We start from the raw sequence: 12,070 nt of genomic DNA, 5'->3' as shown, positions 1-12,070 counted from the left end.
TGGCGCCAGTTTGTTAAAACTGGACCAGAAATAGTCTGAAAACAGGCTTCGAACTTGTAGCTGATGTTATCCACATTTCACACGGAGCTGTTGGAATACAGGAGAACGAACACCTGCTGAACTTGACTGTGTTAAGTGTCATGAGGTATGTTGTGATTTGACGCTATACGAATGAAACTGAAATTAAATGTTATTTATTGTTATTGTGACGCATGTTAGTAGTTCTGTTATATTTGATCTTTTTCATTTTGCCTCAGACAGGTTTTGTGATTTCTCTTCTATAAAAACAGTTTTACTCCTTCACACTCGCATGCATCAGATATTTTTCCTATTTAGCATCATGGTTAGACTTTATCGCTGAAATACACTAAAATGAATCCGAACCATTCAGTTGGGTTCCATCTTCTTGTGTCTCTCCGTCAGGCTGACAGTCCAGAGGACATGCACAGCTGGATTAAAGCCATCTCGGGGGCGATCGTGGCTCAGCGCGGCCCGGGACGCTCAGCTAACACTGTAGGTATCCTGTCAGGTGCAAGGTGTCCAACAACGCCGTGAAATCTAATTAAAATGAGACGTTTATATGGATGAAAATAAGATGCTGACAAAAACAAATAGATTTTCTTTATTTATTTATTTTTTAATGTGGAAGATGTTTTAAAAAAGCCACAAATGTTACATGAGAACTTTACAATATGATTTCAAGTGAACTAATATTATAATATTATGATAAATAACCCATTTTACTTTCTGATTTTATGGAATCGCCTCCTCTGATTGATTTGGTAAAGCCACATTTTTTTATTTTAAGTCAAAACAGTGGCTCCATAATGTTGATGTGTAAGCCAATGAAGCGGCGCCCCCTGGTGGCAGGACGCAGACAAACCACTGAATGAGGTTAAAAACTGGGACGACTTAATTAGATCACTTTAATTTACTCTGATCAAAAAAAAAACTTCAGGTCATGTGGATAATCAACTTCAATTTCACCTCATTTGTAGCCCATATTTAGAATATAGTAGAATATAATAACTGTGAATCAATGTCAGTGATTAGATAATATGTCTGTCTGTTGTTTTGACATCATTTAAATGTAATTTCACGTGTCGTACAGATTCAATTTGTTGTTTTTACATTTTCAGGAGTTTCACAACCTGTCGACTGAAGTGTTTTCACACACACACACACACACACACACACACACACACACACACACACACACACACACACACACACACACACACACACACACACACACACACACACACACACATCCTAATCTTTCTCTCTCTCTCTGTCTCTTCTGTGTTTGAAGAGTTTTCTTCCAAAAACACACAATCATCCACCAGAGGGAAAAATAATGTAATAAATTGAGAATAAAGTTAAAGTACATTTAAGTCGGCTCTTCTGTAACACATCTGGAATCAGTGGATGTGATCGGATCTGGGTTTTAATCAATAAATCAGTAAGTAGTGAAGTCGCACTCAGTGAGTTTTAGTTCCACATTAAAGGCAAAAAATGAGATGGGGAGGATTTTTATTTTTTTTATTTTGCATTTTGTGAATAAAGCAGACGGATTAAAGTTGAAAAGTCGAAAGTAAAGTCGAGGATAGAATGTTGAGAATGTTGAAATCTCAAGAATAAAGCCAAAATTTCAAATATAAAGTTGAGGAAAAAAAGTTGAAATCTTAAGAATATAGTTGAAATGTCGAGAATAAAGTTAAAACATTTTAGAATATAAAAGTATTTTGAAGATAAAGTCATGAATAAAGTCATTGTTGGAAATAAAAAGCCTGAATTTTTAGATTCTCAATATTTTGACTTTATTCTCTAAATGCAATATAAAAAATAAAAAAACATCTCCCTCAGTTATTTAATGTAAACATAGATATTGTATGTGGGTGGTGTCGAGGAGGTGGTGCTCGGTTCAGCCCTCTGTGGTGGATGTGTGGCTCTTCAACTGTCACTCAGCTGTAAACTGTTGTTTCCAGGTGCGTCAGGCCAGACGGCTGTCCAGCCCTTGTATACAGAGGTATACTCCATTCTGCAGTGGTGAATGCAGCACGTATGTCACCCCGTGCCCTTTAACCCCCGTCATCCCCCTCATCCACCGCAGCTTCCCCTTTAATGAACATCTTCCCTGCACACTAGTTCCTTCCCCCGAGCTCTTCGTATGTTCCTCCGTCCTAACGCCACATTTATTGACTTTGTATTTGATGAGAGAAGTTGAATGGGAGTCTATAGAGTCAGAGCTTTATTGGAGACAGCCTCTACTGGCCCTCGGTGGTATTGCACTTTAAGGCACTTTGACCCAAGTCCAGCTGATTGGCTGATGTTCTTCCTCAACATTTCATGACCAAGCGCTAAGTTCAGATTTTGTCCGTAGCCATCTTTGATAGTTTGGAGCAGGAAGTGACCATATTTGGACGAGCTGCGGGGAGGAAGCAGCGGTGGATCTGACTCGATCTGATTGGAAACCTGATGATACTACGTCCCGCCCACCGATCGCTGTAACCTGACTGCACCACAGGCCTGTCAATCAAACAGACACGCCCCCAAAAACAGGTCTTCTTGAATCTTCTTTTCTAATGAATGAGGGATTATTTTCAGATGGACCTCCAGAAAACTAAGAAGAAGGAGTGACTTTAGCTAACAACACCGAGATAACTGATGGACACATTTTATTCACTTTGGATTTGATGAGAGAAGTTGAATGGGAGTCTATGGAGCCGGAGGCTTTTTGGAGCCGACCTCTAGTGGCACTCGCTGGTATTGCAGCTGAAGACACTTCTGGATCAGAACCATTTTACAGACCTGAAGCTACGAAGTCTTTCATATACAGTTTACGATCATAACCCTCATCGTCGTGTTTTCGGTGATCTGCCATCGACTGATTCAGATCAATACAGCTGCTCACACATAAATAAAATGAGACTCCGCCCATCCATCCACGCTCCATCTAACATCCGCCACACGTCTGACCGTCATCTCTGACCTTCTTCTGTCTCTGTCCTGTTTGTGTCGTCCCTCCTGTCTGAATAACATTTACAGCGTTCCCGACTCCCAGCAGGACTTCGTTCAACCGAGTTCACCGCGAGCCTTTTCTTTGTTCCTGCTAACCCTCTGCCATGTTGTCTTTCTGCTCTTCCTCTGTGTGTGTGTGTGCTTTTCAGAGAGTGAGGTGTGACAGTGAAGTACTAACCTTCCCCAAATGAGCCCTGCCGCCCGCCTACCTCCCGTCCCTCCCACCGCTGCTCATCGTCCAATCACCAAGCCCCGCTGCCTCTCCGCTTCCCTAGCAACCGCTGCTTGATCCTGTCCTGCTCCTTGCAACCGCAGCGTCACTCGTTCGTACGTGTTGCTCGTGACTGCATGCCCTGTCGTTTTTAAAGTTATGTTTGACAGCGTGTCATCGGGATGGACGCTGAGTCAGCAGACCGCTTCATCAGCTGGTGTTGTTGTTATTTCAGGAGGTAACGTCAGCCAGCAGTCACATCGAAGATCCTCTGGCAACATAGAACCTTAGAAACTTAGTACTGAGGAACATAGAACCATAGGAACTTAGAACCATGGGAACATAGGAATTTAGGAACTTTGGATCCTGGGAACACATGATGTCCTTGCTGAGCCGGTTTAGCGGGCCGAGCACTGATTGGTGGTTCCGTGCTGTTAGAACCTTCTTCGGCGCCTCCTGTCGAGCTGCTGCTGCTGTGAACTGTCTCTGCCGGCTCTCTGTACTTCCTCTACTTTTACCAAACCTTGTGTGAATTTACATTTAACCCATAAAACCTGAGCTGCATGTTTTTCTGTTTAAACAGCGAGAGTTGACTCAAACCACCGGTCAGGATCCGGGAGTTTCATGTTTCTTTGATCACCAGCAAACCTAACGGAGAGTTTTAAAAGGACTGACGTTATTTAAGGATCACATGCTGCTTGTTTTATTCTATTTATCAGTCTCCCGGTTTTAAATGCTACGTGCACTAATGCAGTGTTATATAATCATAGTTTTATCCTTAAACACTGAACTTTCTGTACAGTATGACGAGAAATAAAGATGAATTTACGAGTAGGCTTTAGTCCAGAAAATAGTCTGGAAAATTCGCAGAGATTGTAGATAACTTATTGAATATATGACAGAAAACAAATCCACAAAACAAACTATTCAGATTAAAAAAGCAGCTTTGAGTTCAGTGTGACGTCGTCTTTAAATACAATCTGTGGTGTCGACCTGCTGGTGAACAAAGTGACTTCCAGATTCGGACCTTGGTGAGATTCTCTCGTCTGAATGAGGAGAAGAAATCCTCTTCACCTTTTATTTCCTCTTCTTCATCACACGCTCTCATCCATCCACCCGACAATCATCCATCCATCCATCCATCCATCCACCCACCCACCCTCCTCTTCTGCAGTCGCCTCGTCCACCTCTCACCTCCCCTTCTTCTTCTCTGTCTCTCCAGGAGCGCGGCGACCACTCCCCTCCCTCCCCAGCGCCCTCCTCCACCTTCTACTTCCCCCTCGAACTCCAGCCGGAGCTGCACCTCCCTCAGTCCGGCTCCGAGGGTGCTCAGCCTCACGCTGGACTCCCAGCGCCAGGACAACTTCCTGGGCCTCCTGCCGTGGAGGCTGAGCGGCGTTCAGTCCGTGATGGTGCCCCTACCCCCAGCACGCTCCCGCCTGTCGCTGCAGGAGACGGTGCAGTCTTCCAAGTGACGGAGGAGGAGTCGTGGAGGAGCCGCGATGAGATTGAGGAGGAGGAGGAGCTGAACCGCCAGCGGCCCACGGAGAAATCTGACATGCAGATGACCCTGATCTGATCCGACAGACGTGGTGATGATCTAAAGGACACACACACACACACACACACACACACACACACACACACACACCACACACACACACACACACACACACACACACACACACACACACACACACACACCACACACACACACACACACACACACACACACACACACACACACACACACACACACACACCACACACACACACACACACACACACACACACACACACACACCACACCACACACACACACACACACACACCACACACACCACACACACACACACACACACACACACACACACACACACACACACACACACACACACACACACACACACACACACACACACACACACACACACACACACACACACACACACACACACCACACACACACCAGGACCAGTTCTTCACGAGACCTTCTTCCTCCTCACGCTGTCTTCCTTCCTGTCTGTTTGTTACATGTTGATCCTGGCAGACAAAAAAAAACACCTGTTGTGATGCAAAGACAAATACGTACCGTGGAGTTTTGACATGTTTCTGCAGGACGTGAAGCGCGACGCTCCGACGGGCGTCACAATTCACGTCAGACAAACCAAAGTTTCCTTCTGTTTTTCTTCTTTTAACAGCATTAAATGAGACGTCTGCGTGTCGCCGCTGAGAGACTGACTAATCCAGATCCTCAGATCGTTTCTTTAAGACAATCCCGCCTGATCCAGAACCAGAGACATGACTTCCTGTTTCCTCCTCATCTCCAGCAGAAAAACAAAACAAAACAACTTCTCATCTGTCAAACAGGTTTTGCTTTTAGTGCTTCAGCTCTTCATTTATTCACCAGCTGGCATCATAAGGTGAAACTGAATCTTTAAGATATCAAGTTTTACACAATAAGATTCATTTTGACATTAATTTTTATATAATTTCTGAGCCTAAAATAAGTTAATTGCATCGTTTTTTGAATTTTTAGGGAGTGCAGAGCTGGAAAAACACAAAAAAAGAAAAAGCAGCGGGGTTTAAATGTCGTCTGATCTACAGGTAGCTCATTTCCTGCACCAGCATGTTACCAACTAGCGTGCTAACTAGCCTCAGAGGTAAAAAAATAAAATAAAAAATACATCACCGAGATTCCTGCACAGCATATTTTTGCAAGGTGTTGTCTGTCGTCAGGCACGGAGAGGATGCAATGAGGCAAACAGTTGTGGTACAGAAATAGCCATCGCAAAACAACACATGCTAATAGTTCCTGTTTTTAGACCAAAGTCTGGAATCTGACTGAAAACTGGGAGATGTTTTTTTTAGCTTCCTTCCATCTGCAGCGACATTCACAGATTTACTGTTGCAGCTCATAGATTTTTTTTTTCAAGCGGTCTGATGTCGGAAGAAAAAAAAATTCATGCACCGAAAAACACGAGATTGAAGAAAGTAAGAGAGGTTTCACTTCCATTAATGAATCGAACCCGAATCATCCGTTTCTGACGGTTCAGGTTCCTGATGTTGTGATTATTTACTTGTATATTTTCAGGTTGTAGCCGACATGAGAAGTGAGATGCATGAAACGCCAGGTGGAAACGGGCCGATCCGATCCCACCAGGACGGATCGATCCGATCCCACCAGGACGGATCGATCCGATCCCACCAGGACGGATCGATCCGATCCCACCAGGACGGATCGATCACGTCAGGTGGACCCTTTAATGATTCCAGCAGCTGATTGGCTGCCGACTGAAGCGTCGACTCCTCGCTGGGCGTCCGTGTTCCTTTCTGACTTCGTCACATGTCGCCGTGTTAGTTGTTAATGTGTTTTGTAGCCGTGAGACGTTGGGACACATGAAACCAAAAACCCTGTTGTAACCTTGGTTACGCTGCAGGCGAGGCGGGGCTCAGGTTGTTGTTGTTGTTGTTATTGTTGTTGTTGTTCCTGTCGAGCACTGCTGCCTGATTGGTTGTGGGTGTTTTTTTTTTTTTTTTTTCTCTGTTCTCATTTTATTTGTTTTGATGATAACATTATTTACAGTGATGAAAAAAAAAAGAAATGTACACATATATGTTGTTTACTGACTTTTCTAAACACGTGTGCATGAGTGCATGCACACATCACCCCCCCTCCGCCCTCCACCCTGATGCTCCCTGTTAACCATAAGCTGGGTAAAGTGCCTGCATTGTTCTTTTTAAAGCGTTGATAAGAAAAACAAACAAACATGATGAGCTGTTTTGACCCTTTTTAGTGTGATTCTCAGACCATGTGCGCTATTTATTAAATGAAATTTGAAAATATTTTGAACTGGATTTGGGTGTTCTTTTTTTTACTGAGGTAAGAGTTGTTTATTTTAGACAAATCCGATTTTTTTATATCACTGTTTTATGTCACAGTTCACAGATTTATATATTTTTTAAACACATTCAGTCATTTCCTAAAACAGCTGGGCGTCGTTGGTAAAGGGTGGTGTTTAAATTATTCTGACATTTATTTTAGATGTAGAATGTTAATTTTTATATATATATATAAAACTCATTTTAATTTAATGAATTTTTTGGCCTCCGGTCCTCCATCCAGATTCATTTTTGAAGCTTTCATAGGAAAGAATTTGGGCACTTATGCTTTAATCCTATGAATTTAAGTTTAACTGACAAAGTCATTCAGTGACAGATGCAGACATTTGTGGTTAAAAAAGACAACCGAGGTTTGTGTTGTTTATCGTGTTTATTTCCAGACTGTTCCCTGTCTGTAGTACCCGTTCTGTCTGTAGTACCCGTTCTGTCTGTAGTACCCGTTCTGTCTGTAGTACCCGTTCTGTCTGTAGTACCCGTTCTGTCTGTAATACCCGTTCTGTCTGTAGTACCCGTTCTGTCTGTAATACCCGTTCTGTCTGTAATACCCGTTCTGTCTGTAGTACCCGTTCTGTCTGTAATACCCGTTCTGTCTGTAGTACCCGTTCTGTCTGTAGTACCCGTTCTGTCTGTAATACCCGTTCTGTCTGTAGTACCCGTTCTGTCTGTAGTACCCGTTCCGTCTGTAGTACCCGTTCTGTCTGTAGTACCCGTTCTATCTGTAATACCCGTTCTGTCTGTACTGTCTGTAGTACCCGTTCTGTCTGTAGTACCCGTTCTGTCTGTAATACCCGTTCTGTCTGTAGTACCCGTTCTGTCTGTAGTACCCGTTCTGTCTGTAATACCCGTTCTGTCTGTAGTACCCGTTCTGTCTGTAGTACCCGTTCTGTCTGTAATACCCGTTCTGTCTGTAGTACCCGTTCTGTCTGTTCTGTCTGTAGTACCCGTTCTGTCTGTAGTACCCGTTCTGTCTGTAATACCCGTTCTGTCTGTAGTACCCGTTCTGTCTGTAGTACCCGTTCTGTCTGTAGTACCCGTTCTGTCTGTAGTACCCGTTCTGTCTGTAATACCCGTTCTGTCTGTAGTACCCGTTCTGTCTGTAATACCCGTTCTGTCTGTAGTACCCGTTCTGTCTGTAATACCCGTTCTGTCTGTTCTGTCTGTAGTACCCGTTCTGTCTGTAGTACCCGTTCTGTCTGTAGTACCTGTACTGTCTGTAGTACCCGTTCTGTCTGTTCTGTCTGTAGTACCCGTTCTGTCTGTAGTACCCGTTCTGTCTGTTCTGTCTGTAGTACCCGTTCTGTCTGTAGTACCTGTACTGTCTGTAGTACCCGTTCTGTCTGTAGTACCCGTTCTGTCTGTTCTGTCTGTAGTACCCGTTCTGTCTGTAGTACCCGTTCTGTCTGTAGTACCCGTTCTGTCTGTTCTGTCTGTAGTACCCGTTCTGTCTGTAGTACCCGTTCTGTCTGTAGTACCCGTTCTGTCTGTAGTACCCGTTCTGTCTGTAATACCCGTTCTGTCTGTAGTACCCGTTCTGTCTGTACTGTCTGTAGTACCCGTTCTGTCTGTAGTACCCGTTCTGTCTGTAATACCCGTTCTGTCTGTTCTGTCTGTAGTACCCGTTCTGTCTGTAGTACCCGTTCTGTCCAGCAGGGGTAAAACAGGAGGAGGGGGACTTCCGGTTCGAGCAGCGCGCACCAACAGACGGGCGGTAACGAGCTAAAACAGGAAGCTAACCAGAGTAAACAAGACAAAAAGCAACAAGAATAAGATGGTTTAAAGTTTTGTCAGGATGAAATTCATCTGAAACCGGTTACAAGGAGCGACTGGAGGAAGTTCTGCGAAGGATTTAACGTTTCATCCTCCGGTGAGTGTTTGTTGAGTGTTAGCTAGCGCTGACTAGCTGTTTTACAATCTGACATACAAGATAGTAAAAACATGTCCGTCCTAAATAGAGCTTCAATTAAAGGTTTCTATTTAGTCAACACGGAGTAGATGTTGTCCTGGTTCATCAGAGGAGCAGAGGAGTAGAGGAGCAGAGGAGTAGAGGAGTAGAGGAGCAGAGGAGCAGAGGAGTAGAGGAGCAGAGGAGCAGAGGAGGAGCAGAGGAGCAGAGGAGTAGAGGAGCAGAGGAGCAGAGGAGTAGAGGAGCAGAGGAGCAGAGGAGTAGAGGAGCAGAGGAGTAGAGGAGCAGAGGAGCAGAGGAGCATCTCATCGGTCCATGTCCCCCTCACCACCTGATCCAGGTGAGATCTCACACACACACACACACACACACACAGAGACTCTCTCTCTCTCTCTCTCTCACACACACACACACACACACTCCCCCCAGGCAGCGTGACCAGGTGTCCATAAATGTCCATAAATGTCCATAAATGTCCATAAATCCTTCACTGAACTCATAAATCAAAAGGAATATTGCTCTTCATGAATAAAACTGTCCATGGTTGTGTGTGTCCACTAGGTGTCGCTGTAGAGGAAGCCTCCGTCCTCCGTGTTGTCTCATCGGTGGAGGCGCTCCAGATACACGGCGGTTGTTGGACATTAGGTTCTGAGTTCTGGACGCCGGCTGCAGAGCGTCGGTCCCGCGGCGCCGCTGTGAGTTACGTAAGATGGACGCGGTCCAGAGACAGTGAGACGTTTATCTGAGCTGATGCTGAGAGCTCGTCTCTGGGGGACAAACACACTGACCGGCCGGTGTGTGTGTGTGTGTGTGTGTGTGTGTGTGTGTGTGTGTGTGTGTGTGTGTGTGTGTGTGTGTGTGTGTGTGAGTGTGTGTGTGTGTGTGTGTGTGTGTGTGTGTGTGTGTGTGTGTGTGTGTGTGTGTGTGTGTGTGTGTGTGTGTACTATTGTCTTTTTATGGTTTTTTCTCCACGTTTTATTGATGGCCGCTTTCATCCGGTCAGAAGGAGCGAGTGTTGGAGCGGCTGTCAATCATTTTAACGGCTCTCTGCGGTCACGCTGCATCGTTGCATCAGTGACCTCCGAGTGACCTTCCAGTTGTAAAGCACATCGTGTGGTGGAGCTGCCAGCTCTGTGTTCAGTTTCTACGGGTGAAAGGCATGATGGGAAGCACAGGTGCAGCGAGCAAAGTTGTGGAGTGACAGCCAATCACACGTGAGCTCCGTCGTAGAGGATTTATATATAATTAAAGATGAAGCTGACTTTATCGTTGTGAGCTTTAACATCCTGAGTATCGATGCTCAAAATGCATATGAATCAGAGGGGGCAACAGACGGTTGATATTTAACGTGAATCATCCACGACTGACGTGAACACATTTGTAAAACGTCTCAACGCTTACGAAGCTCGATGGAAATGTTCGGAGACTTTTCGTTGTGAACAAACGGAGCGTGATTTCACCGTCTGACCTGAAGCAGCAGATTTTTGGGTCCAACTCTGGAATTGGTCTGAACTGTTCGATCGCACTTCAAAAAACACAAAAGAAAAGAACATAAATGAAAAACAGCAATCTGAAAATCAAACATCAAATGAAATAAACAAATGTCAGTTTATGTCAAACTGAATTAAGATGCAACATGTGTGCCTGTTAAACGCTTCCTCACCTCGTTGTGAAACATCTGTTCTCCTCCAGCTGTGAACATTTCACTCAGTCTGTGTGACCTGACGGAGGAACTCCCCCTGAAGGACTCTCAACTTATTTATTCCACCGGGTAACTCGGATACGCAGCGACCAGATGTTTGAGGCAGTTTGAAACCAGAAAGTGTCGCAGTGATTTCCTTCCTCTGGAGTTTTAAACGTATACAGACGCAATCTCAGAGACCAAAGTTGGTTTACAGGTTTTGGAAAAAAAAAATCAATCTCCATCTTTTATTTTGTTGAAAACAGACTAAAATGCATCCGTTGAAATGTGATTTATTTGGAAAGCTCACATCGTGTGACTGCGTCCGGCTACAGAATGAAACCTCCTCCTGTTTCCACACATCAACAAATCCTCACAAAGGAAAGCTTCCCGTTTCCTGACCGGAGCTCTACGACCGACTTCTTCCTCCACCTCCTTCGTTGGAGGTGTCGTCACGTTCTCTACTGACTGTGCATCGCTTGAAGACCTCGCTTGAACCTCTTTCAGAGGTTCACTTCGGGTCGGCCCCGCGGCTCCGCCAAAGACCGGCTCGGTCCAAAACCACAGAGCAGCATCATTAATGGCTCTTTTGGAGCGAGCAGCTTCGGTTTCAGTTGTTCTGCAGTTGGTCTGTTTCTCCTTAAAGAAACTAAATCCTCCAGATTAATTCTGTGTGTTTTTCCGTGAAAGTAGAAAGACGTGATGCAGTTTCTATAAAGGTTGTTGTTTAGCATTTAGCTGATAGTTGTGAACTTCCATCAGCCAGCAGGACTTCCTGAGCTCAGCTGGTTCCTTCTATAAAAACCAATATTCTTTTATTTGTGGTTCAACAATTTCATGCGCATCTGAAAGTGGGAAATAATACATGTGGAGTTCTCCTTCATAAATAAACAGCTGCAGGAAACTAGACGTGAACAATGTCGTAAAGGTTTTATAAAGGTGCAACAACGGACGTCTCAGCTGGAAAGCAGGCGTTGTACTTAATACTTTAATAAGGGCTGGAAAAGATATTTTACCGTTTTGAATTCATTGTTCTTTGAAGAATAAGCCGCCATGAATATATTTGAACTTTTATTTGTTCTTCCTGATTTCCCGGGATCTTTAGTTACTATTGTTGTTAGAATTACTTCTTTAAAATGGCTGTTATATAGACTTGAACTGTGATGCAGCGCAAAGAGATCCTTTATTTTTGGACATTTGTTGGTCTGTGAGTTTGACTAAACTAAACGAGAGACCCCGTCCTGGCAGCACCTGTTACCTCACCGGTTCGGTCCCTCCACCTCCGGTCAGGTTGTCTCACGGCTTTAATTCAACACGCTCCTGCTGAAACACTGGAAAGTTGTTTTTCTTT

General features: G+C 44.4%; 1 protein-coding gene across 5 annotated transcripts in view; it reads left to right on the top strand.

Moving 5' to 3' along the window:
• The window catches only part of plekha1b (pleckstrin homology domain containing, family A (phosphoinositide binding specific) member 1b), a 15,785-nt gene extending 8,707 nt beyond the window's left edge, over nucleotides 1-7,078 (top strand). Inside the window, exons 11-13 of one of the 5 annotated variants that reach the window (XR_011311797.1) lie at nucleotides 424-513; nucleotides 3,171-3,348; nucleotides 4,455-4,547. Coding sequence is in view for 4 of the 5 variants with exons in the window: in XM_069717590.1 (XP_069573691.1) it covers nucleotides 424-513; nucleotides 4,455-4,811 (447 nt within the window). In the remaining variant the exon portion in view is untranslated. Of the gene's footprint in view, nucleotides 1-423; nucleotides 514-1,988; nucleotides 2,063-3,170; nucleotides 3,349-4,454 lie in introns of all 5 variants that reach the window. The other 4 variants (XM_069717590.1, XM_069717592.1, XM_069717591.1 and 1 more) reach the window with 4 other exon arrangements.
• Nucleotides 7,079-12,070: the final 4,992 nt, after the last annotated feature.

This window comes from Brachyistius frenatus, unplaced genomic scaffold (genome assembly GCF_029030835.1).
Source record: "Brachyistius frenatus isolate BFR_SWC_R1_liver_20210118 unplaced genomic scaffold, ASM2903083v1 Contig_177, whole genome shotgun sequence".
Taxonomy (NCBI): Eukaryota; Metazoa; Chordata; class Actinopteri; family Embiotocidae; genus Brachyistius; species Brachyistius frenatus.
The sequence above is the reverse complement of the archived record's forward strand: the minus strand, read 5'-3'. Positions and strand labels throughout refer to the sequence as shown.